The sequence below is a fragment of the Choloepus didactylus genome, chromosome 1 (assembly GCF_015220235.1).
Source record: "Choloepus didactylus isolate mChoDid1 chromosome 1, mChoDid1.pri, whole genome shotgun sequence".
NCBI classification, from domain to species: Eukaryota; Metazoa; Chordata; class Mammalia; order Pilosa; family Megalonychidae; genus Choloepus; species Choloepus didactylus.
In genome coordinates, this window is record NC_051307.1 from 5,875,814 (window position 1) to 5,902,588 (window position 26,775).

At 45.9% G+C, this 26,775-nt stretch overlaps 1 protein-coding gene across 3 annotated transcripts in view; it reads right to left on the reverse strand.

The window, feature by feature from the left end:
* Positions 1-26,775, reverse strand: part of FAM3B (FAM3 metabolism regulating signaling molecule B) — an 80,944-nt gene that overhangs the window by 48,387 nt on the left and 5,782 nt on the right. Inside the window, exons 1-2 of one of the 3 annotated variants that reach the window (XM_037831457.1) lie at positions 12,797-13,018; positions 6,321-6,464 (exon numbers count right to left, since the gene is read on the reverse strand). The exons of 1 other annotated variant lie outside the window; for it this stretch is intronic. In XM_037831457.1, coding sequence (XP_037687385.1) covers positions 6,321-6,464; positions 12,797-12,815 — 163 coding nt within the window. In that variant the 5' untranslated portion in view covers positions 12,816-13,018. Of the gene's footprint in view, positions 1-6,320; positions 6,465-12,796; positions 13,019-26,775 lie in introns of those variants that run through there. One more of the 3 variants, XM_037831461.1, reaches the window with a different exon arrangement.

The following is a 26,775-nucleotide window of genomic DNA, read 5'->3' on the forward strand; positions in this document are numbered from 1 at the left end:
AAGGGAACAACCCAATAGAAAAATGGGCAAGCACAGGAGCAGGCCATTTACACAAGAGGCCACACCCACTCGGTGTCCCGCAAAGGGTTTGGCATCTTTTGACACTGGCACCGCTTCGCTGATGGCCCCTGTGACGTGGTCAAGCAAATAAAGAGGTTCTAATGAGTTTGGGTGTGACCGCGGAGCTGTTCCTTATTCCTCCTCCCACATGTCAGGAAGAAATTACAGCTTCAGGTGCAGCTGGACATTCCCAAAGTCATCAGGAACTTGAGGCCTGCACGTTACAGCAGCCAGCTCTCGCCCTGGCAGCCTGGCCGTAATCAGAAAGCTGGGTCCCATCGGTGTTGGCGAGGGTGCCAGGATACACAGGCCCAATCAGGGGACGGAGGGCAGGGAGGGGCCTGCTGCTGGGTCTCCAGGGCCTTGGTGGGAGGGAAGCAGGACGCAGAGGCCACTGGCCCACTAGCCTCAGCAGTCTAGAAGGGGGTGGCCGGCAGGGCCCTGGGCAGGAGCAGCACAAAGGAGCTGCCCCACAGATGGAACAGGACAGGGGGAGACACAGTGGCCGTCAGGACCACCCAAAGTCACAAAGAGGCCCCTGGGTTTGCCTGTGTGGTGGCCACAGGAGGGCTTCCAGGAAGCGGTGTCAAGACAATGGTGAAGATGGAGGTGAATTACAATGGGGAGAAGAATGAGTGGACGTAGAGAAAACGTGTTAGTGGGCATGAATTACGAGCCCTCGAGTCACTGCTCTGTTGACCAATTGCCCCTGGCAGCCCCCATTGGAAGTCCAAAAGCCAGCCATCCCCCAGACTCCAGTGCACCGAGACCCTACTGCCACCTTCTCTATACCAACCTAATATGTAAAAGGAGAGATCAAAAAAGCTAATTGGGAATGAAGATTATACGCTCTCCTGCTTTTAAGTTTATAAAGCTCTATACAGATTTTTAAAATTATTATTCCAGAAAACATACAGACTGTTGTAGTATAGAATGTCTTAACATAGAAGACTCCCTTGGCTGTTTTCTGATACAAACTCAAATAAGAGAGCTGTGTTTTGCCCACCAAAGTCTATGGGGTGCTTCCTTGGGGCAGACATTTAGGGACTCTCGGGTTGTGAATACAACATAGAATTAGACATATATCTTAGTTGCTTGGGACTGCTGTAACAAAGTACCACAAACTGGGAGGCTTAAACTGCAGAATTGTATTGTTTCCCAGTTCCCAGAAATCCAAAATCAAGGTGTCAAAACGGCCATGCTTCCTCTGAAGTCTGTAGGGGAGAATCCTTTCTTGTCCCTTCCAGCACCTGGACTTGCTCAGCCATACTTGGTGCTCCTTGTAGATGCATCTCTCCTTGTAGATGCATCTCTGCTTCCAAATCCAAACAGCCTTCTCTCTTGCCTGTCTGCAAGCGGCTGTATCCCCTGCCCTTGTCTATGTCTCTTCTTCCCTTCTTATATGGACACCAGTTGTATCGGAGTACGTTTCCCACCCTACTCCAGTTTGGCCTCATCTGAAATAATCACCCCTTTCAAGGGCCTATTTCCAAATAAAAACATTCATGGATGGAGACCCATCAGGAGCCAGCGGGAGCCGGGGTGTGGCCGCCAAGCCCCTGGGCTCCACCTGCCACCCTCTCCCACCCAGCACCCTTGGGGTTCCCGTCGCTCAATGTGCCTCACTCACGGGAAAGGGTGGAAGGGTGTTCCTGGCCTGCCCCATGGGAGCCGAAACCACGCTAATTTTGAACACTTTTAACAAGACCACGGCCGCCTCCTCCAGGACACAGCTTTTGTGTAAAAGCAGATACAATGAAAGAAAGACTAAGGCCCTTGGGGTGCCTTCCATGCCCTCCACATGTGGGGCCCCCTGATGCTGGACCTCACCCATGGTGTTTATGAAGTAAGTATATTTGATTACAAGCACGTGCAACGTAAACACCTCAATAAAGGTAAAAACACATCAAGCATAGTCAATTTCTATAAAGCTTTTTATTTTTGACAATTAAAGATAAATCATCTGAAAAGGCATGGCTTTTGCAAAAGTACTTTTTATCATTACCCAGTTTTTTATGTTTGTGCAATTTACTTTTGTACCATTTATTTCTAGACTGGAAAAGACAGCAGCATATTCCAATGCAGTTTTATAAAGGACACAGCTTACTACCTGAGGGTTCTACAATTTTTCCAACATAATTAATGGATCTTTCTATAATTTGGCTTCATTCCCAGTTAGAGTTGTATTCCAAATGCCTGTTTTTATTTAATACATTCTGCACATGATTAGGCTTTGAGATTCTTAGACGTACAGGATAAACCTTAAATATGTCATACCCAGATCCTGGCACACAGAGGGTAATTAATAAAAACCTGTTGAATTAGTAAATAAACGGGCTTTGACAACAGGCATTTCCCTCTGAGATAACAATCTCTTCTAGGATGTATAGTGCAGAATAAAAATGAAAGCAGGATATGACGGGTGACAATGGGATTGGGAAAGCCATAAGGACCACACTCCCCTTTGTCTAGTTTATGGATGGATGAGTAGAAAAATGGGGGAAGGAAACAAACAAACAAACAGACAAAGGTACCCAGTGTTCTTCTTTACTTTAATTGCTCTTTTTCACTTTAATTATTTTATTCTTGTTATTTTTGTGTGTGTGCTAATGAAGGTGTCAGGGATTTTGGTGATGAATGTACAACTATGTAATCGGACTGTGAACAATCGAATGTACAATCTGTTTTGTAAAAAAAAAAAAAACAGAGTTGATAGTATCCCCCTCATAGGGCTACTGTGGGGATGAAATGAAATCATGACTGCAAACTGCTGGGCCCAGGGCCCAGTCTGTGGCCTTTTCTTATTCCTTTGCCTGGAGTGTCCCCTCCCTCCCCTAAGCCCCCCAAACCTGGCTAACTCCCACTTGGCTTGTTCATCATTTCTGCCACGAAGCTGCCCTCCACCCCTGGCTGGCTTAGTCCCCTCTTCTGTGTTCCTGCAATGCCCTGATATCTCAATGCACTACCACTACTGGGTTATTTCTGCACTAGACTGCATACTCCATGAAGAGGGGCGGGTGTACATCTTAGCCACAGCTGCATCCCTGTACCTGGAACAGGGCCACACAGTAAATACTGGGTGAATAAAGGAACAAACACACGGACGGACAGATGGATGGATGGATGGATTAATGGATAGATGGATGGATGGATGGATGGATGGATGGATGGATGGATTAATGAATGGATGGATGGATGGATTAGTGGACAGACAGACAGATGGATGGACAATGGATGGATGGATGAACAGTTATATGCCAGGTTGAGGGGCGGCACTTCATCCTGCCAGGGTGTGAAAAATCCACAAGTGTGTGGCCTCAAGCCTGATAATTCAGGCTTTAGGAATCTGCATCCTGACCCGGCCCTGGGTGGGGTGTTTGCTCTACTCTTATTTCCACAGAGCAATTAACTACAAACACCTTCAAGCCAGGGAGACAGATCCTAGAAAGACAAACAGACCTTTGCTCCCTGACCAGGAAAAGAGTAACTGAGTCTCATCATCCACTTGTGGCATCCGGAGCCTCCGGGTTGTGTTCCTAGAAGCTTGCAGCCCCATTTTTTAACATTTCTTTTATATAAAACAAAACATTATACCCGCAAGACTTCCTTCCACCTTACCTCAGTGATTTACAGTCTCCTGGGACCTTTTCTGCACTTTAACCTCCTGAAAGATAACTTCACCCAACTGAAATCATAACGTACTCTGCATTCAATTTTATTTTCATTTAGTGTATAACTTCTCCAAGATACTAGATAACTATTTATTTGTGGAACTGCTAATGGCTGTGGCCAGGCCCTTGCTACACAATAATGTAATTTACTTAACCATCCCTCACAATCAGACAATTGGGTGTTCACAGGATCTCACTTGTTCAAACAACCCTGCAGTTTGGTGCAGAACAGTGCAACCCACAGGCTACCTTTGTGTAAAAAAGGTGGAGCAAAGTATATATATATACACACACATATATATGTGTGTATATATATGTGTGTATATATGTATACATATTTTTATATACATTTGCTTGCCTGTGTATAAAATGCCTCTAGCATGAGTCACAAGAAAATGGTGGCATTGTTACTTTTGGGGATAGAGATGGGGAGAGGCTTTTCACTCTGTACTCTTTGGTGTATTTGAATTTTAAACCATGAGAATGGATTTGTTTTAAGGTAACCAAATTAACATTTTTAATACAAAGGCTTCCCCCTGTAGGTGGAGCTTAATTCCTGTCCTCCCCAACTTGAGGGTGGGCTGGACTTAGTGACTCTAAGTCACTTGTTCCAAAGAACACAGCAGGAAAAGGTAAAGCTTACCCACGGCTGCAGGCTGACAGCGCCAGTGAGCGTGTGGACTTCCCATACCTCCTGGTCAGATGGGATCTGACGGCCACGGGGCTCCATGGGAGTCTTTCTAAAAACCCACAGCCCTGTCTAATCGCGAGGAAACCTCAGACAGACCCAGACTGGGGGACACTGGACAGGATGCCTGGCCAGTCCTCCAGACTGTCAAGGTCAGGAAAAACAAGGGGAGGCTGAGAAACTGTCACAGACCAGAGCAGACCAAGGAGACATGATGATGAAATGCAGTGTGGCCCCCTGGATTCGAATTGGGGACAGAAAAAGGACATTAATAGAAAAACCGGTGAAATCCAAATAAGTCTGGAGTTTAGTTGACAGCAACGTGCAACATCAGTTTCTTAGTTCTGACAAGTGTTCTCTGGGGATATATGATGTTAGGGGGAAACTGGGTGAGGGGTCTATAGGAACTCTGTACTATCTTTGCAATATTTCTGTAAATTGAAAATGGTTCCAAAATAAAAACTTTATTTTAAAACAAACCAAAAAAAAAAAAAAAAAAATGAAAGCAGGAGAAAAAAACATCCTGCCTCACATCACCTGTGTGTAATCTATGTGTAAAATACATGGGCCTCAGTTTCCCTTGTTCCCTCCATATGCCAGTGGATTTAAACCAACACAAGTGCCCTTGGAACTGAGCCTACGTCCTTTCTAACAGTCAGTCTGTCCAGCTGCAGCTGATGTCTCAAAAGATTATGTAGATTTGGAGTTTTATGGGAAATCCCTGATTTTTAAACACCTGCTCATGTTTTCTTTTTGTTTGTTTTGATTTTAAATAAATGTTGTCTCCAGGCCAAGTCTGTCTGATACCCAGTCCCCTCAGGCTTCAAATTGCAACCCATGTTTTAAACCAAACTCGCAAAAAGCCTTCTGGAAGGTGCATGGCTCCTTCCTGGCTTTACTCGGATCTCTTCTCAGTTGTCACCTTCTCAGAGATTTCCCTGACCGTCCTCTTGAAAATGGCAAGTCACACCCTGCCCCACGGTCCTGCCTTAGTTTTCTTCATAACGCTGATCAGTCCTGATATAATATATTTATTCATTTAATAATTATCGTCTCCTACGCAACCTACTCTCAAATGTTGAGAAAGTAGATAAATAGATGGATGGATAGACTGATGGAAAGACTGATACAGCAAACGTGACAACACATTACAAGTTGGTGGATCGGGTATGCTGGAGTTCTCTCTATGGGTTTTGTATTATTTTTGTAACTGTCCTGTAAGTTTGAAATTACTTCAAACTAAAAAGTTAAAAAAAAATTATCATCTCTTCCCACCAGAATATAAGTGCAGGGACCGTGTGTGTTTTGTTCTCTGTCTATATCCTCAACTCCTGGAACTCTGCCTGGGGATGGCGGGCAGGCAAAAAAATAAATGAATAAATAAAAAGGCTCACAACAAAATGTGAGTGAATGAAATAATATAAAGCGGGTGCCACACAGAGAGCAGAAGTTTTCTAAGCTGATGTTCTACCCAAGCAGCTCTCTCTACCAATATACAAGGTCTTCTGGGCATCTGACGTTTCCTTCCAATTTACCCCATTGCTTGCTTGTGCTTCCAAAGACAGTACCTAGTGAATACGGGTTTTAAGAAGCTGTTCCGTCCTTTAGAAAGCCTCAAAATGTTTCTAGAACTTAGCCCCGGGGCCCCTCCAGATGTGTCACCTCCGAGGACGCAGAGGCGTGGAGGCCGAGAGAGCTGCAGGTGAGGCTGCTGTGGGGTCCCAGCTGGGAGACCTGGGGGCTGGCTGCTCTCTCTGCCCGGAGGTGCCTACCACGGCGGGGTGGTGGGGGTTAGATGACGGAGCCCTGAGCATCACTTACGTCTCCTCCACCCGGGACCCGCACCTGCCGGCGCTGCAGAGAAGGCGCAGGCTGCCGTTCACCAAGCTCACGGCCCTTACCTTTGAGGACGGGCTTCACCCCCAGGCTCCGAACGCCGTAGACAGCCCGTGACAGGGAAACGTCGGGAATCAGCTCTACGAGGAGGTAACCGGAATACCAGGCACAGATGGAGGCGAAGCAAAGGAACACTCCCTTCAAAGCACCTAGGGAGACGGAGGGTGCGCGGCTGAGGGTGCCACCGTGACCCCACCCCAACGGGGGTCCTCACTCCCTCCTCCAGCCCTGCAGGGCTGCTGGAAAGGAAGGTGATCCCTGGTGATGCTGCTTCCCGGGCACAGAGCTGCCTGATGGAGCCAGGGTGGTTTGGCTGCTTTCCCTGCGGGGAGGCACATGAAGGGGACAGCAGCCGAGAACGCAGTCAAGACGGGAAGGTTTTCAAGGTCCGGTTTTCGTAACTGCCATTGGTTTGGGTCTTAGAGGTTCCGCAAGTGCTGATGTCAACGATTCATCAAAGGGCTTTGGGAACACAGACCTCTAAAACGAAAGCCACTGCTTCCTTTTTTGAGCCACAATCAAATTTGAACATGCCCCTGGGGACAGACGGTATCTTCTGAGGCAGGTGTCCCGTCTGTTTGGTCACTGCTACATCACCAGGGCTTAGAACCTCACTTGGCACCCAGGGAGCACACGATGAGTCCTTGCCGAGTGGCCGCCAGACCTCGTACCATTGCCAGAAACCCCGAGGCCATCATTAGAATCAGAGCCGAGCCGAGGGAACACCCAAGATCCTGCGGGCAGAAGGTCCCTGCCAATATCTATCAAGTAGATTGGCTCCAAATCCTACCTCTCCCATCCACGCTGCTATCTGCAGCGGCAAAACGTCTCTATGATCCCTAAGGAATGGGGATTTGCTCACTCCTAGGTGACCGGAAGCCCAGGAGACAGCTCCCTGACCCCGCACGGCAGTCCACCGCCAAGCCTGTTTGAGTTAACCCCCTAAATAACTCACGGATCAGGGCAAGCTCAGCAGTTCAAGGAGCAAAACTGTGGTGATGGAGTGAGGCCCACGGGCCCTGCCCAAAAGATGGCAGGATTTGTCCATTGGCTCCAGTCTTAAAGAAAAGGGAAAAGAAGGCTGGCAGGGAGGAAAGGCAAGAAGGAAGAAAGAAAACAGAAAAAGGTGAAGGTGAAGAAGAAGGGAGGGGAGAGGTGAGAAGGGAAGGGAAAGGAGAAGGGAAATGGAAAAGGAAAAATAAAGGAAACCTTTTACCTGACCCCACACCCTTCCTGCTGCCTCACTCCTGTTCCCTCAGGCCAAACATCACAAAATAACAGTCCTCTCGGGTCGCCCCCTCCTCACCCTCCACCCCGTGGCTCCAGGCCCCTGTGCGGTCAAGGTGTCCAACAACCTCCAGGGCCCCTGGATGACGGCTCCGTCCTCGCCCTCCCGAGTGACCCCATTTTCCTGACAGGGTCGACCCCCCTGGGCAAGCCGCACCCTTCTCTGCTGGCTTTCCTGCCCAGGGCTCGGCTTTTCCAGACCCCAGGCTCTGCGGTCCCAGGCCTTCCCCCTAGCTCCTCTCTGGCTGACATCAACCCTTGGATGCTCACAAGGCTTCAGACTTATTAGGTCCCAAACTAAACTCTTGGTTCTCCCGACTCCCAACCGGCCCCTCCCCACACCTTTGCATCTCAGTAGATGGATGGAACCCACCACCAGATACCTGGGGGTCTCCCTTAATTGTACAGTCTCCATCCCAACCAAGATGGACTCCCTCGGCCAGCCCCGTGTGGTCGACCTCCAAAATAAATCTCCCCTCTGTTGCCTTTTCCTCCTCTCCCCAGCCTCCATCCCCTGCCAGACCACCACCACCTCAGCAACTGCCTCCCAACTCTTCTCTTGCTGTAGCGACAATATGGACCCCATACTCATGAGGGTCTCCACTGAGCTCCCTCACCGCACCTTGGACCAGTGGACCATTCCCCGGGCCGCCAGACATCTCTGTTTCCTCTTGGGGTTTTATTTTATTTTAAGTGCATATTTCAACACCAGTTTCTTTTTCTATTTTGCAAATGATAAAATCCATAAGAGCGTTGGACCACATTGCAGGGACGGCTTCCTGGGGCCAAATGCCAGTGCAGCCTCTTGGATGGAATGGATTTCTCAGCCAACTGCAGGAAGAAAAATCAGACGGTGCTGGGGTCTGTAGCCCACTCTGTCCTGCAGCACCTCCCTCCATTTGCTCCATTCAGCCACCCACAGCTACTGTAGAGTCTGTCACTCCTGCTGTGGACCTTGGAGAAGTGAGACCCCCGGCTCAGCACGTTCTCTCCTGCACACTGCTGGCCATCTACCAACCAGCAGCCCCCTCTGTGCAGCCTTCTACGTCTCTCTGTGCTGGGACACACCTCACGGGAGCCCTGGGCAGTGCACACACAGGGGTCTCCCTTCCAGGACTGTCCCTACACACCCAGGATGATGAAGAGACCCCTGCAATGTTCCAGAAAATTCTGTGGGAGGAACCCCAAGTGAACAGCGCAGTGTCACTCCTCTAAAGCATGGAGTCAGCTTTGTGGGGTCTCAAAGGCAACAGCAGTCCACCGTATCCTGTGTGTGGACCATTTCATGCAAGTCCATTTGAAGAGGAAGACTAGCAGGCCAGAGAATATTCAGAGAATATTCTAGAAACCATATCACATGTGAGATCTTTGAGCAGTGCTGCTGTTTAGTTTGGAGAAGACTGAAAGGAAATGTGATGCCACCTTTCAAATGTCTAAATGACAGATACACAGAAGGGACACAAGATTGTCTTCCCAGTTGAACAAAGACAAGTGGGTGGAAGTGACAGAGAAGAAAATGAAGAATGAATGAAAAGCAGCAGCAGCTTCACCAGTTGAACAATAAACCACAAAACGGCCCATCCCGTGCAGCAACAAGCTCCCCATCCCTGGACATTCTTCAAGGCTCCTATAAGCCATGTATGCTGTGGGTGAAGGGTGCAGCCAGATGACATCCAGCCTGGGGACAGAATGCAGCTGACTAGGAGAAGCCACAATTAGACCAGAGCCACCTCCAACAGGCGAGGACAATCCAGGGGCTGGCGCTGGGACCAGCCCATCATCAGAGCTGGACTGGCAGCCACTGCAGGGGCTAACATAAAGTCATAGAGGTCTCCTAGCAGCCAGAGGGAGGGCAGGACGTGGGAGCTAGGAGGTGGCAGCCAAAGTCCAGGCAGGCAGGCAGAAGTGAGCTATGGTTCAGCCTGGCCCTGGGCTGGGCACCTGCATCAAAGGTCGGGGACAAAAGCAGAGTGGGCGGGCTGTGAGGCAACCTGCCAAGATAAGGTCTCAGACACTGGCAGCAGAAGAGGAGCCAGCATCGGAATTGAGGCGCAGGTGAGGATTCCATCTGCAAAGGTGAGAGCCCAAGGCTGCAACTGAAGCCTGGAGTTTTGGGTGAGCCTCAGATGGCTCCTGGGAGGCACCCTGTCCTGGTGGGAGGGGATCTGGCTTGGGTGGTGGGCTGAGAATGTACACAGATCCAGGAAACTGTGATTCTGTAACCAGGGACCAACACTTTCCCAAAAGGTAATAAAGTCGTCATCAGCTTATGGAAATATCCTCCTATAGGTGCTTGCCACCTAGCAGAATCACCCTCATTTAGCATGTGTGTGCACGTACCCTCAACCTCACCCTCACATCCTCAGGATTCTCAGGCTGGCCACGGACATTTCACTTAATGGCAGAAGGAAGCAATCTCACAACCAGTTTATACCAAACCAGGCTACGGTGCAGGGCTCTTAGGAGGCTCCCGCCCCTCCACCCCCTATCCGGGGACCACCTGGAGAAGGCGATTCTGAATGTCTAAGAACACCCTCCTAGGGATGGAATTTCCTTCCGCCTGAACTTGGACAAAGAAGCTGCAGTTCCTGGTGGCACTGCCAACACAAACCCGTCACCTTATCCTGCAGGTGTTTACACCCTACACTCCTTGTACCTGAAAGCCCAGGAGGGCTGGGATGGGGGTGGGGTGCCGATCTGAAACTGTTATGGACCCCAGAAGAGTCATGATCTTTTAATCCAATCTTTTTGGGTGGAAACTTTTGATTGACTGTTTCCATGGAGATGTGACTCCCCAACTGCAGGTGAGACCTTTTGATTAGATCATGTCCATGGAGGTGTGACCCCACCCATCCAATGATTCATTCACTGTTGTACTTTAAGAGAACTTACAGAGAGAAGGAGCTCAGAGAAGTTGAGAGAGACATTTTGGAGAGAAGCAAAGAGCTGACACTGACCTAGACACTTGGAGATGCAGACAGAAAGACATTTGGAGATGGTAAGCTAAGCGATGAAGCCCAGAGCCTGCACTAGAGAAACTAAGAGAAAACTCACAGATGCTTAGAGGGAAATGCCCCAGGAGAACCAAGCAGAGAGCTAAGATAAACTAAGAGAGACAGAAGCCCAGAGACATTTTGGAGAAAGGCATTTTGAAATGCAACTCAGGAGCAAAGGAGGAGATGCCAGCCATGTGCCTTCTCAGCTAACAGAGGTGTTCAGGATGCAATCAGCTTTTCTTCAGTGGAGGTATCCTCTTGTTGATGCCTTAGTTTGGACACTTTTATGGCCTTAGAACTGTATATTTGTAACCTAATTAATCCCCTTTATCAAAGCCAATCCATTTCTGCCATTTTGCATAATGGCAGCTCTAGTAAACTGGAGCAGGAGGGAGGCAGTCTACATTTGGCGGACTTGGCTTCTTTGTGGTTTCTGGGCTCTGCTGTCCTGCCCCCTAAGGCTTGCTGGCATAAGTGCTGGGAGGCACCCCTCTTGAACAGCCAGGCAGGCTTGCGATGGAATAGAACCCACCTCGAAAGGTTCACACGCCAATGCCCTTTTTGAGGGATTGCGGTTACTTTACCCAGTCACCAGGAGATGGCTTAATTCAGCCTGTTTTTCAATGTGACTGTCCTTCCTATGAACTATCTGACTGGCATAACACCAATGTTTGAATGAAGTATCAAGTAGCACATCACGTCCAAGAATGCTGCCTGGTCTTTCACTGGAGATTTGGCTCACTGAATCAAAAGTGACGTGGCCGTGACTGTACTCTGGCAACTTCTCTCACAATCACACAGACCCCGATCAAGACAAGCCTGGCATTTCTTGAAGCACTATGTGAAAGGACCACGTAGGTCACGAAAGAATCCCAGCTCGGTGTGTGAAAGTGAAATTCTGAATTTTTCACTAAGCAAGCAGCAAAATGATGCTACTGTAAGTATAAAATGCAGAAATAATGAAAAAAAATTCTCCCAAAAGAGCTTTGATGAAAATCTATGCTCCGAGTGAGGTGTTTCTTTCTCTTTCTCTCTCTCTCTCACTCACACACACACACACAGAGATATTTATCCTATAATCACACAAGTTACCAAAAAGCAGTATTGTTTGTAAATAAATTTTTTAAAGAAAATATGAATATTTTACACTATAAGGCAAAAGTCTTACAGCTTGGTTTCACTACACTCTGGGAACGGAGCAGAAAGGACAGCGTTTGGGACAACTTTCTGGCGTGTGACCTGCTGCACCTCGAGAATATTACTGCTGGAAGGAGGCCCCGGGATCTTTGAGCATCCCACTCCCCTTGCAGAGAACGTGCCATCCAGAGAGGGGGAAGTGGCTTGCCAACAAAACCCGGGAAGTTTCTGTTTTTGTAAAAGACAAGGAGCCCCAGGCAGGAGAATCCAGATGCCCCAGATTAAAGGAAAAAAACAGCAAAACCAACTAGACAGGGTGTGCATGACAGAGGCTGGGGGCTCAGCACTGGGACCTCAGAGCACCGTGTGACTCGGTGGCAGGGCACTGTGAAGCAGACAGGCTTTGAGCAATGAAAATCCTGGTGAAATCATTGGGTTTCCCCACCTCCACTCTTCCCTATTTTCCCCAAATCTTTGGCAGTCACGGATTCTTGGACAAATGGAAAAAATAAACACAGCCTTATTAAAAGATGCCTTGGGGACTGTTATAATCAGGTGTTGGATCTTAATCAGTCCTGCTTCTAAGCCACCCACACCTCTCAGCAGTTTGGAAAGGGTGGTCTCCCTGTCTCCTTCACTTTTCCTAATTTGCTAGACCGGTCAGCTTGAAAAGTGGCTGCAGACTCCTGACCCAGCCGGAGGGGCCACAGCAGCGGGTGGAGCCCAGAAATGCCCCCAGGGCAGCCCCTGACCCATGGGGTCCCCCAGCGGGATGCAGCAGGCACAGGCGCTCCCCCGGGAACCAGCTGCAGCTTTGGGGAGCCCTCCAAGGTCGGGGCTGCACCTCAATTGGAGTGGTGGGGCATGGGCAGGCAGGGGTCCATTGCCCCCTTCCGGATTCGCGCCAGCTCCCCACCCCGCCCCGTTCTCATCCGCCCACCCTCTAGCTCTCTCACTCAGTACCCGCCCCTCGCAGGCTGGGTGAGGGGGCGCCCTACCCCAAGCCTGGGCTCCCGCTCCCTCCTTCCATCTTCTCTTGCCACGGCCCGGGTCGCACTCACCCCCAGCCACCAGGCGCATCTTCCAGGTGCTGCTCCCCGCGGGGCCCGCTCCCGCCAAGCCGGCGCCCCACTCCTGGCTCTAGGCGGCAGCTCCCGGGACGCCGGTGGGAACCTCGCACTAACTGGGCCGCCCCGCCGGGACACGCCCTCGGGGCGGGCGGTGAGCCGGGCAGGTGCGCGTGGCAGGTTGGGCAAAGGGCGGTTGCGGGCCGGGCAGGTGCGCGGGGCCAGGCGGGGCGCGCCGGGGAGCCGGGTGGGGGCGCGGGGCGGGTGCGGGGCGCGCCGGGGAGCCGGGTGGGGGCGCGGGGCGGGTGCGGGGCGCGCCGGGGAGCCGGGTGGGGGTCCGCTGCTGCGTCCGGGAGCGGGGCGGGCGGACGCCGAGGCGGGCCGCGCTCTCCTCCCGGCTGACCCCCTGGCCAGAGCTGACGTGACCGTGACCCGAGGGGCCGGGAAGGGTTGGTTCCTTAGTAAGGGCACAAGGGTGTCCCTTCACGCTTCGCCATTGGCTGCGAAGGTCAGCAGGGCCTGAACCCCGCACACGCAAAGCGCAGCGGCAGCCGGCCCTTGTCCCCAGGGCCCACGTCCACGGTCCCCGCCTTGTAAGGTTCTCTGCGTCCCCCACAGCAGCTCTCGCTCACCAGGCACGGGCACAGCGCAGCGTGGTGGCCCCGCCTCGGGCATTCTCATTTACTGCCAGGGTCCACTGAGGGAATGGAGCACCGGTCTGCAGGAACCGCTGTGGCAGACGCCAACTGTTTACACAGAGACCAGGGAGCCCAAAGGGGTGGGGGTCAAGGCAGGTGCTTGAAGGGGGCTTCCCTCAGGGCGGCCTATCCCTCTGCGCCCTACCATGTGTACTTTCCCAAGCCCCATCAGAGTTTCACTCGCTTTTGAACCCACCGTTGTCACAGTGGCCTCAGGCCACCAAGGGCCAGTCAAGCCTTCCACAATAGTCGGCCTGTTGCCAATAGAGCCCCAGGGAGGCAGCGTCTGGCAAAGACCAGCCACCCCACCTCCAGAGTCCCTCTGCTCTGCTCTGGACTCCCCCCTCCCAAGAAGCCCAGAGGCTCCAGGAACATGCATTAGGTGTCCTCAGCCTGGCCCAGGGACACTCATCTGCCCTCTGGGGTGTCACCAGGGGGGTTGGGCATGACCCGCCCTGCAATACTTTGCCTCTTGGGAAGCTCCCATGGGGCCCCATCCAAGGGGCCCCCAGACACACGTCATGTAGACATGGTGGTTTATCCTGCAGTTCACCCTCACCTGCTGCCTCCCCAAATCAGAGGGGTCGGAAAATAGGACTGCTGCAAACTCCATCTGATTTGCTCCACAGCAAGGCTCAGCAGCCTCCTCCAGCTATCGGAGCAAGTAGTTTAACAACTGTGCACCTGAGCCAGCACTTCACAGCCCGTCTTGGCTGCATCTACCAGGAACGATACCTTTGTCTTTAGCTTCCCTGTGCTGGGCTTTTATCTTTGGGTTTGTTTTAATTTTGCTTCACTTGCCCACACCCAGACTTGCCCATAGCCCGTTCGCCTTCCCAAAACATCTGTAACAAGCACTCCTACCCAAGTTTTCCTCAGCAATTCCTATGACCTTTAGAAAAGATGATGAAATCCATTTCTGGGAATTTCTTTACAAAGATGAAATGCTATGTACTCTCAGATAATTGAAAAATAGGAAGAAACCTACCAGGCCAACAAACAGAGAAAGGACTATTTAAATCAAATACTGTTTAATCACTTGGAAAATTACCCTGGAACTAGATACTACTTGTAATATACATGTAAAATGGACATGAAATCCAAGTTAAGTGAAAAATCAAAGCTGAACATTTATCATAGAGAGACTGGAAGGAAACATAAAAATGAAAACACTGTTGCATTTCCGTGATCATACATAAAAGCCAAGCTACTTTAAAAATTTAAAAATAAATGTGCTTTTAAACAAATGGTTGCATGGAACCTAAAGTAGGGAATGAAATCTTGTTATTCTGTACAGGTTAATATGATACCCCAATGCATTCCAGAGTACTGTGGGCAGAAAATAAAAAAGTATTTGCAAAGTCCCCTTGAGGGACTGGTGAAAAATGTGAAAATATTAAACTTTCTTACCTGGGGAATTCCTGATATTCTGCAAGCATTAAGGAATCCCAATTTAATAAGTCAAGCCCTTGATCTTGAGCCTTGCCCTTATGAAACTCATTCTTGTAAAGAAGAAGCTAAGCCTACTTATATTTTTGCCTAAGAGTCACCCCCAGAGAACCTCTTTTGTTGCTCAGATGTGGCCTTTTTCTCTCAGCCAACTCTGCAAATAAACTCAACCCCCTCCCCGCTATGTGGGACATGACTCCCAGGGGTGTAAGTCTCCCTGACAATGAGGGACAGGACTCACAGGGATGAGCTGGCCCTGGAATCATGAGGTTGAAAATGCCTTATTGACCAAAAAGGGGGGAAAAATGAAACAAAATAAAGTCTCAGTGGCTGAGAGATCTCTAATAGAGCTGAGAAGTCAATCTGGAGGTTATTCTTAAGCATTATATAGATATTCCTTTTCAGTTTGTAGTGTATTAGAATAGGTAGAAGAAAATACCTGAATCTGTTGAATGGTAATCTAGTAGACTTGATTCTTGATGATAACTGTATAACTGTATCGCTTTTATCATGTGATTATGTGATAATGAAAACCTGGTGACTGACACTCTCTTTAAATCAAACTGTAGGTAATATGCTGTGTATGTAATAAAATAATGACAAAAAAAATATAAATAATAGGGGGGATAAGTGATATGGGATGGTTTGGGTATTCTTTTTTATATTTTTAAACTTTTTTTTCTTTATTTTGGAGTGATGAAAATGCTTGAAAATTAATTGTGGCAATGAATGCACAACGTGATGATACTGTGTGCCACTGATTGTATACTTTGGATGGATTATATGGTGTGTGAGTAAATCTCAATAAAATTGCATTTAAAAAATGAAATAATATAAATGTGCACTAAAAATTACATGTCTCCCTGCCTAGTTTGCTCTTATTTGGACCTTGGCTCATCTTCAAAATGCTTCTCTCCCTAATGGCCCCTCCACCATCATGGAGCTTATTCAATAGGCTTGTCTCCCAGCACCAATCCTAGGCTTAGAGTTCCCTTTCCAGAGGGAACTTACAGATCTCTTTTTTGCATGTGCCAACCCATATATGTTCCCCTTCCCCTTTTAAACAAAAGGAAACATTGTCCATGGCATTTTGCAATGTACCTTTTCTATTATATTATGGTAGAGAGTGTAAAATATAAGCACACACAGACTTGGCATCTTGTTCTTAACCCCTGCATTCTGTTCTACTGTTGGGATGTACCATTACATCCTTAAACAGGCCACAAAAGGACATTTTTGGTTATTTTTAGTCTTTTCCACTTTTGTTTACTTCCACATTGAAGTAAGAAATGCCTCAATAAATGAATTCCTCTGTGCATACATCTTGGCATAAATATTAGGATAGATTTAGAATAAATTTCTAGAAGTGGAATGACTGAATTGAAGTATATGTGCATTTTGAATTTTAGCAGACATTTCCAATGGTCCTCCAAAGAAATAGTGCTTATGCTCCCACCAATGGTGTATGAGCTGTCTATTTGCCTAAACCTTTGCCAATACAAGTTTTTAACCTCTGATAATCTGTTGTTGACAAAAATATCTTAGTTTTAATTGCTTCCATTATGAAAGTGATTTCTTGGACACATTTTCCTGTTCAAAATCTGTGTGTATATTTCTGTTGCTAATTTTTTAATGTTGTTAGGTTTTTCCGTTTTGATTTGCAAGAGCATTAAGAAATAAATATGTTCACTAGCTATTATGTTGACATAGTCCGAACTTTTGACGTCACCTCCTTAACCCTACCCTGTATCCCCTCCACCAAATAGAAAACTAAAGATATTAACTTCTCAGTGCCCTTCCAGAATTTCTTTACACATATTTGACCAAAGAAGAAAGTATATCCCCACATACACGGAAACATTTTAGCAAACTGTAGCTCACTCTCAGTGTCCTATACCGTGCTTTTACTTGGTTTACTTATCAAGATGCCTTGTAGATTGCTGGGGATTGAATCATGTCCCCCACCAAAGCATGTTCAACCCCTGGTCCTGTTGTGTGAACCCATTTGTAAATAGGACCTTTGAAGATGCTGGTTACGATGTGCCCAAACTGAATGAGGGTGGGCCTTAATCCAATATAGCTAAAGCCCTTATAAGCAAAGAAAATTGGACACAAAGAAGAGAAGCCACGGGAAGCAAGAAGCAGTAAGTCAATGGAAGCCAGAAAAGAAAGCAGAATACCATGTGCAAGACAAAGCCAAGGATCAAGGGATCAGTGGCAACCAGCCCCGGAATGCCACAGTCTTCAAGGAGAAAGCATCACTTTGCTGATGCCTTGATTTTGGACTCCTCCTAGTTTCAAAACTGCAAGCCAAGGGCAGGAGCTGAGATGGCGGCACAGAGAGGTGTGGAATTTAGTCAGTCCCCTAGAACAACTAATAAACAACCAGGAACAACTAGTAAATAATCTGGAACAACTGTTGGGGGAAACTGACTGTATACACATCGTACATCAACCTGGATTGGGTGGAATGGCTGAAATTGCAGCATAAAATCTGTAAGTAAAAACTGGGGAACCGTGCCAGGTGCCCCCTCCCCCAAAAGCAGGCTGAGTGGCAGGACCTCGCTGGGGGAGAAAGCAGCATTCTCGGAGTGAGCAACTATAGCTCAGCCCAGCTCCAACTGGGGTTTTAATTAACAAATGCCGAATGATGAATATAAGCTACAAACATAGACAAGCAGCAAAATACCCTGAGGTCTCTCCCATTGGAGAGGAGGTGGGGCTGACGGAGGGGGAAAAAAGTAATTTAAAAAATGAAAGAAAAATACAGAGACTTTTAGAGACTGACCTTAGAGAGCCAGAAAACACCTGTACCCCAGGAGGGGGAGCCCAGAGGACTGGGTGCTCTATCGGACTGAAGGGCAAAACTGGGGACCATGTATTGGCTCTGAAGGGGGCTTTCTTTCCCTTTTTCTCTCTCTCAACCTGAGGCTCAGTGAAGCCTCAGCCATTTTCATTTCACAGGCTGTGACCCAGACATGGGTGGAGTTGACAGAGTCAGAGAGACAAATGAACTATTGAAATGCAGAAGATAGCTCCCTAGGGGGTGTATCTTCCCTAAGAGGAAGGAGGTGGGGCCCAGCTCAAGGGCCTGTCCTCCCCTCAGAACACAGAACCCAGGGCCTGGGGGAAACCAGTCAAAAAAAGAAATAACCTAACATACCTCCTTACACCAGTCGGGAGTGACAGGCTGACAGGTGCCACCTGCTAGGCAGGTTAGAAAAAGCACAGCAGCTAGAGACCTCATAGGGAAGTCTGTCAATCTTCTAAGACACACCCTCAGGGAAACTGGACTCTGAATACAGCTCCACTCTGAGACCTAAATCCAGTCTGGTCTGGAAAAATCTGATTGGGGTAACCAAGGAAACCAGAAGCAGACAACAGAAAACTAAAAATTACATTAAGAAAAATGAAGATATGGCCCAGTCAAAGGAACATACTTACACCTCAATTAAGATACAGTTGCGACATTGTTTCACTTTAATGAAACAATCAATTTAAGATTTTCAAAGAACTATGCTAAATCAAATAAAAAACCAAATCAATGAGTTCAGGGAAGATATGGTGAAAGAAATGAAGCGTATAATGTAAACTCTGGGCGTACATAAGGTAGAAATCAAAAGTTTGAAAAAACTTCTGGCACAATCTATGGAAATGAAAGGCACAACACAAGAGATGAAAAACACAATGAAGACATACAATAGCAGAGTTCAAGAGGCCAAAGAAAACACTCAGGAACTGGAGAACAAGACACCTGAAATCCTACACCCAAAAGAACAGATAGGAAAAAGAATGGAAAAATATGTACAACGGCTTAGGGAACTGAATGACAACATAAACAGCACGAATGTACATGTCATGGGCATCCAGAAGAAGAGAAGGGAAAAGAGGCAGAAGCAATAATAAAGGAAATCATCAATGAAAATTTCCCATCTCTTATGAAAGACATAAAATTACAGATCCAAGAAGAGCAACATACCCCCAAAAGAACAGATCTGAATGGACCTACACCAAGACACTTAATAATCAGATTATCAAAAGTCAAAGACAAAGAGAGAATCCTGAAAGCAGCAAGAGAAAAGCAATCCACCACATACAAAGGAACTGATAAGATTATGTGCGGATTTCTCAGTAGAAACCATGGAGGCAAGAAGGAAGTGGGGTGATATATTTAAGATACTGAAAGAGAAAACTGTCAACCCAGAATCCTATATCTGGCAAAACTGTCCTTCAAATATGAGAGAGAGTTTTAAATATGCTCTGACAAACAGACAATGACAGAGCTTGTGAACAAGATACCTGCTCTATAGGAAATACTAAAGGGAGCACTACAGACAGATAGGAAAAGACAGGAGTGAGAGGTTTGGAACACCATTTTGGGTGATGGTAGCACAACAATGTAAGTACACTGAATGAATGTGAGTGTGGTTGAAAGAGGAAGGTTAGGAGCATGTGGGATACCAGAAGGAAGGAGGAAAGATAAAGACTGGGACTATATAACTCAATGAAGCCTAGAGTGCGCAACAATTATTATAAAATACACAAATACGTTTTTACAAAAGGGAGAACAAATGAATGTCAACCTTGCAAGGTGTTAAAAATGGGGTGGTATTAGGGAAAAAGACAATCAGTGCAAACTACAGACTATAGTTAGCAGAAGCATTTTATTATGCTTTCTTTAATGTAACAAAGGCAATATACCAAAGCTAAATGCCTATAAGAGGGGGATATAAGGGAGGGGTATGGGACTCTTGGCATTGGTAATGTTATCTGACTCTTTTATTGTATTTTAGCTTAATTTTATCTTTCCTTTTGTTGCTTTTAAGCTGTCATTTTTTTCTTTCTTTTTCTTTTTCTTTTGTTTCCCTACCTTCTTTGTGGAAGAAATGGAGATGTCCTTATATAGATGGTGGTTTATGCATAAATATGTGATTATACAGGGAACCATCATTTGTTTACTAAGGATGGAATGTGTGGTTGGTGGACAAAACCGTCTTAAAAAAACAGAAACAAAAACAAAAAACGGGATGATAAAGAAACCTTGAGGGCACTTTATTGAGTGAAATAAGTCGGATACAAAAGGACAAATATTGTCAGGTCTCACTGATATGAACTAATTATAATATGTAAACTCATAGACATGAAATATAAGATCAGGATATAGAATGAAGATAAAGAATGGGGAGTGGTTGCTTATTATGAACAGGATGTTTAACTAGGTTAAACTTAAGTGTTTGGAAATGGACAGAGGTTAACAGTAGCATGTTATTGTGAGAATAACTAACAGTGCTGAATGTTGTGTGAATGTGGTGGAAAGGGGAAGCTTAGAGTCACGTGTGTCACCAGAAGGAAAGTTGGAGGTTAAAATATGGGAATATATAAAACAGTGAATTGTGGTGGACAATATCTGTGGTTAACTATACAAATACTAGAAATCTCTTTCATAAACTAGAACAAATGTATGACACTAAAACTAGAAGTTAATAAAAGAGGGGTATATAGGGAAAAAAATATACCTATTTCAAAGTATGTACTACAGTTAGTAGTATTTTAGCATTCTTTCATCAACAGTAACAAATGTACTATACCGATACCATGAATCAATAATGGAGGGGGAGTTAGGGATATGGGAGAATTTGAGTTTTATTTTTTGGTTTTTATTTCTTTTCTGGAATAATGGATGCATAGCTGTATGATGGTACCATGGGCAAATGATTGTGCACATTGGATGATTGTATGGTATGTGAACAAGCTCAATAAAATTGAATTAAAAAAAAAACTGCAAGCCAATAAATTCCCATTGTTTAAGTCAACCCATTGTATGGCATTTGTTTTTGCAACCAAGAAACTAAAACAGAGATCCTTTCAGTTATGTACACAGAGCTCTTCTCCGTTCTTTCCACCAGTGCAGAGCATCCTACAGCAGGGATGGACCATAATTTATTTAGCCAGTTCCCTACTATAGACATTTTCATTTTTTATGACCTTTTGTTAGGAATAACACTCTGCAATGAGAATCTTGTACATATAACATTTCACTTAAGTGAAATAATAAATGAATGGATGGATGAAATAGAAATTCCTAGAAGTGGAATTACTGAGCTGATATACTTGTAATTTTGAGAGAAGTTGCACTAATTGACACTCGCAATGTTTACACATTCTTGTTTCATTTAAAGGGCTTTTCAAGGGTAATTTTTACTATTCTTGGTTCCACCTTGCTTGCTTACTTTAAGCATGTACCACCATTTATGAAGGAACTCCCCTTAAAACACACTCAAATTCACTCTGGGAGAAGCCAAGCAACAAAAATTGCAAGGGGACAAAGCGGGAGGGGACACTTTTGCATATACAGGCACATTACACAGCTCCCCTTTTGACACAAATGGAAGCCTACTACACACATTAATACATAACTCTGAATAATATACTGTAGCTCTTATGATCCTATATTAACTAGTCCCTTGTCACATGTAATGAAATATTTTTTCCTAGTTTGTTTTTTACTTTGTATGTCAAATTTTTCCCCCAGGCAGATTAAAAAAAAAGTTTTGTCTTCTCTTTTTACAGCTTTTGAGTTTTTTTTAAAAAGTTACCTGTCTTTTCTTTTTACAGCTTTTGAGTTTTGTCTTGCTTAGAAAGTTTGTCCCCTTCTCATATACTTTCTTTCCTTCTTTGTTTTAAAATTAAAATCTTTCAATCCTTCATAGCAAATCTTGATGGAAATGCAAACATATTTTCTTCCTGCTTTCTACTTGTCTCAGCTGAATGAGATGGCTTCTTAACTTTATTCTCCATCTCATAGCATGTTAAAGGCTCAGATGTTTTTTGTTTTTATTTTTTTTTCTGGTTCTTGTTTTTTATTTAAAGAATCAGATGTGGAGTCTTATCAATTGTTTTAGTTTTCTCCTGGCTGCTGAAGCAAATATCATGCATGCAATGGGTTGGTTTAAACAATGGGAATTTATTGACTCATAGTTTTGAGGCTAGGAAAAGTCTGAATCAAGACATCATTAAGGCAATGCTTTTTTCCCTGAAGACTGGCGTTCTGGGGCTGGCTGCCAGAGATCCTGGGCCCTGGGCTCCTCTGTCACATGGCAGTGTACATGGTGGCTTCTCCTGGCCTGGCCCTTCTTCTCCGGGTTCTTCTGATGTTCAGCTTTTGGCTGCTCCCTCTGTGGCTTTCTCTATATCTGTCTGAATTGTACTCTGCTTGTAAAGGACTCCAGTAATAGGACTAAAACCCATCCTGATGTAGTTGGGCCACACCTTGACTGAAGTCACCTCAACAAAAAGTCCTACTTACAATGGGTTCACACCCATAGGAATGGATTAAGTTTAAGAACATGTTTTTCCGGGGTACATAGCTTCAAACCACCAGAGCCCTCAGACCCCATGGTTCAGTCCTCAGATTCTTCCAGATATTCTCCACTAATTATTGTTTCTTTAAGGGAACCTATGTATCATATTTCCTTGAGTGAAATACTGATAATATGACTTTCAAAATACATCAAGAGCAGAAAAAAATCATATTTTAAAAATCTTTTCATTTTACATTTTTTCTCTAGATTTTCTTTTGACACTGATACTGTGTCTTGCAACAGGCATAGATTAAATAAAATCAAAATTAACAAATATTTATTGAGCACCTGCCGTTGTACAAGACACAAGTTAAAGGTGAAAACTAACTCTTTACACAGTTAATGAGCAACCATGAAAATAATGTCTTTGAATGCCAAGACAAAAATCAACAGACCACTTTCAAGCCTCTTGTATTACTGAAAACACCTGGTCTCCTCTGACCCTTTTGACCTCTGACCTCCCACCCTTCAGACCCCAATCTCTAATCCCAGAGCAGCAGGCAGGGATGAGGCCAGGAGAGAGCGCCAGTCCCCAGGAAGGCATGAGGCTCAAGTGGAAGGGATGACAAAGGCCGCAGCACAAAATCAGACCATCCTGGGTTTCAGTAATAGTCTAACCACTCGTGGGCAAATTATTTAATCTCTCCAAGCCTTTGTTTCCCTGCCTATAAAATAGGGATATTGATGCCTACTGGGCAGTATTATTCTGAAACAATTTATGTAAAGGGCCTGGCTAGTACAATGCCTGCTACAAGGTAGACACTAAATTAAAAGCAAAAGCAACTATTATTATTCCCATTTTACAGATGCAGAGCTGAGATGCAAAAAGCTTACTTTCCCTTTGAGGGGCCCTTTAGGCACATACCTGGCATGGCATAAGGACACTAGCTGGCTGGCTGAACCTCTCCATCCATCCAGTTCTAGGCATCTTCTTCTGCTCTAGCACTCACATGCCTTATGTCACCAGGAGTAGTAAAACCAGGATTCAACTTTTAAAAGTGCTGACTGCGTCCGACCAAATGTGGCACAACACTAGAATATATGTGATATTTGGTCTGCCGCCTTGAAACCAAATCCTAATGAATGGAAGGTCCAGTTGAGTAGATCTCCTGTGCCTGCACTTGGCGAGGTCTGCAGTATACCCACAATGGTTCATTCCACTGTCTCCTGCAGTCCCCAATGGTTCTCAGCCCACACCAGACATGTGACAATTCTTAGTTGAATTTAAATCTGTGAAATTCAACTGGTTAAGGTAGAGACTCAGTCTGAAGGAGTTCTTAAGTGACTGGATGATGATATAAACAGTAATAATAAAGGTTACTGTTCCTGTTTGCTAATGCTGCCATTATGCAAAATACCAGAAATGGATTGGCTCTTATAAAGGGGGTTTATTTGGTTACAAATTTACAGTTCTGAGGCCATAAAAATGTCCAAACTAAGACATCAACAAGAGGATGCCTTCACTGAAGGAAGGCTGATAGCATCCAGAACACCTCTGTCAGCTGGGAAGGCACGTAGCTGGCGTCTGCTGGTCCTTTGCTCCTGGGTTGAATTTCAAAATGGCTTTCTCCAAAATGTCTCTGAGCTTGTCTCTCTTAGCTTCTTTAGCTCCTGTGCATCTAAGTGTCAGGGTCCTCTCTTAGCTTCTCCAGAGCAAACTCTGGGTTAGCATCTCTAAACTTCTCCAAGCATCTCAAAGCATCAGCAAGCATCTCTCCAAAAGTCTCTCTCAGCTGCTTTGAGCTCCTTCTGTCTGTGAACTCTCTCACAGGACTCCAGTGATGTAATTAAGACCCTCCCTGAATGGGTGGAGCCATATTTCCATAGAAATAATTTAATCAGAGTTCTCACCCACAGTTGAGTGTGTCACATCTCCATGAAGACATTCAAAAGTTTCCACCCAACAAGATTAGATTAAAGATCATGGCTTTTGTGGGGCACATAATATATCCAAACTGGCACAGTTATCATTTACTGAGTGCCTACTTTGTGCCAGGTTCTGGGCTTGGCCCTTGGTGTCAACTGTCCATACTCTTCATGACTCAGGGAGGTTGGAACTGCTAATGCCATCTTGATGAGGAAACTGAGACTTGAAGAGGCTGAGCACCCAGCTAATTAGGTGGTGGCTTTATACTCAGGTGTGATTCCCCAGTGTATGCTAATAGGTTCTTGCCTTCACCCTAAGATAATGAAGCATCTCTGGGGAGCACAGGGAGACAGTGGAATCAGAGCAGACAGAATGGATTAGAGTGGAGAGCAAGAAAAGGCTGGGATGTTGGGAGGATATTACAATAAATGATGAATGATGCATTTTCAACTTGGGTGCTGTCAATTGTAATGGAAAAGAATAAAGAGATGTAAGAGAGAAAGGGAAGAAAACATCAAAGGTCCTGAGGACTGATGAGGAGTCCGAGGCAGGAAAGCAGAGATGGTCCACCATTCTGACAAAGAGGTTAGGAGAACATCCTTCATGACGTTTCCATTTCCATACAAAGCGGGGCTCCTCTGAGAAGCCTTCCCCAACACCCTAGAGAATAACCTCACCCCTCACTCTCTCACTATCCTTCACTGTAGTGATCACCATCCAAATTACTTTCCTTGTTTGTAGTCTCTTTACGCCTGTCTCCCTTAGCAGAATGTAAGTTCCATCGAGGCAGGACTGCATCTTGTGCATTGCTGGGACCCCAGTCTCTAGAACAGTGCCTGACCCCGAAGGACTTCTCAATAGATCTCTGGTGAACAAATGAATAAATGAGTTAATGAGTGAGTTAGTGATTTAATTGAAAGAGACAGGAAGTCAGGAGGGGCAGCAGGTTGGAAGGGAAGTGAGTAATTAGTCCAATTTAGACATCCTGAGTGACAGGACAGAAGACTGACCAAGAGGCAGAGCCCCACAAACAGCAGGAGTTACAGGATGAGGCCCTGGAAAGAGGGAGGGTCAGACAGGTCGTGGGGATCATCCAATTAAAGGTCATAAACACCAACCATGTTTGCTTCTCACAATACTTGGGTGACAAATGAAGAACCTGTAGAGCAGATGATGATTACAACTATACCTTGATGTCTTAGGATCAAAACATATACTAGGTGTCTTTAATTCTCTAAAATGTTTACACATTTCATGTTTTCTTCTCCTTTAAAGGAGAAGCTTTCAGTGCTCAGGAATGGAATCTATAGCTGCTCAAAAACAAAACATCTTTAAATCCTTATATGGGTCCCTCACCCCTCATTTCAATGGAAAAAACAGTTATTACAGGCTGCCAGGAATATCTTATAGAGTAAACTACAGAAAAGTGAATTACAGAAAATTCTATGATGAAAAAGAGAAAAAAAGAAAGAGAAGACAACAATGAGATACCAACGTATAAGCAAGAATGGCTAAAATCTGAAAGACTGACACCAAGTATTGGCAAGGATGTGGAGCCACTGGAACGCTCATACACAATTTGTGGAGGTGTAAAATAGAACAACCACTTGGAAAACCACTGGGCAGAGTCTAATGAAGTTCAACATACACTTACCATACAACCCAGCAATGGCACTCCTAAGTATCATATCCTAGAGCAACCGTGTATTCCTGTTCACAGTAACCTCATTGATAACAGCCAAAAACTGGATATAACTCAAAAGCCCATCCATATGAGACTGGATAAACCAACTGTGGTCTATCCATTGTACTACTCAGCAATGAAAAAGATTACTACTCATAAACACAACAACACAGACAACCCTCAAAAGCAATGTGTGCACATACTGTATGGTTACATTTAGGTGAAGTCCAAGAGCAGGCAAAACAAATCTATGGTGACAGAAGGTGGAATAGTGGTTTCTTCTGAGTGTGGGGCAGAGGGGGTGGGAGCAGAAGGAAACTTTCTGGAGCAAAAGTTCTATATCTTGATCTGGGTGGTGAGTACACAAATACCATATGTCAAAAGTGACGTAAGTATAAAGAGCTATAAATGTTTAGGACTTGCATATTTTATTGCACATAAATGATACTTCAATAAAGATGTTATAAGAATATAAAAAGTAGATGAGTCGAAATGAGAGAGCCAGAAGGTGTGCCGACATTCGCAGGCCACTGGCCCGTGGAGGCACATTGACAGCTCCGTCTGCCACCCCGGTGCACACAAGCCACCCTGCTAAGGGCCCTTTCAGACCCCGAGGGGCCTCCTCTGAAGCCTGCTCTTGGCTCTTGTTGGCCACACATGTGACAAGCTGCCTCTGCCCAGGGCTGGGGTGAACAGTCCTCAGTCCCGCCTCTGGCTGGATGCAATCCTCAGCACTCCGCCCTGCCCTTCCTTGAAGGTTCTCCTCTTCCCTGCCAGCCCCTCATTCCACCCTGCAGACTTCTGGTCACCCCAACCTCTGCAGCAGGCCCCTGGCTCATGGGAAGCCAGTGTACTGAATCATGGCACAATGTGCCTCTGTGACCTGGGAGCCTGAGTAGCAACTAGGACAGTCA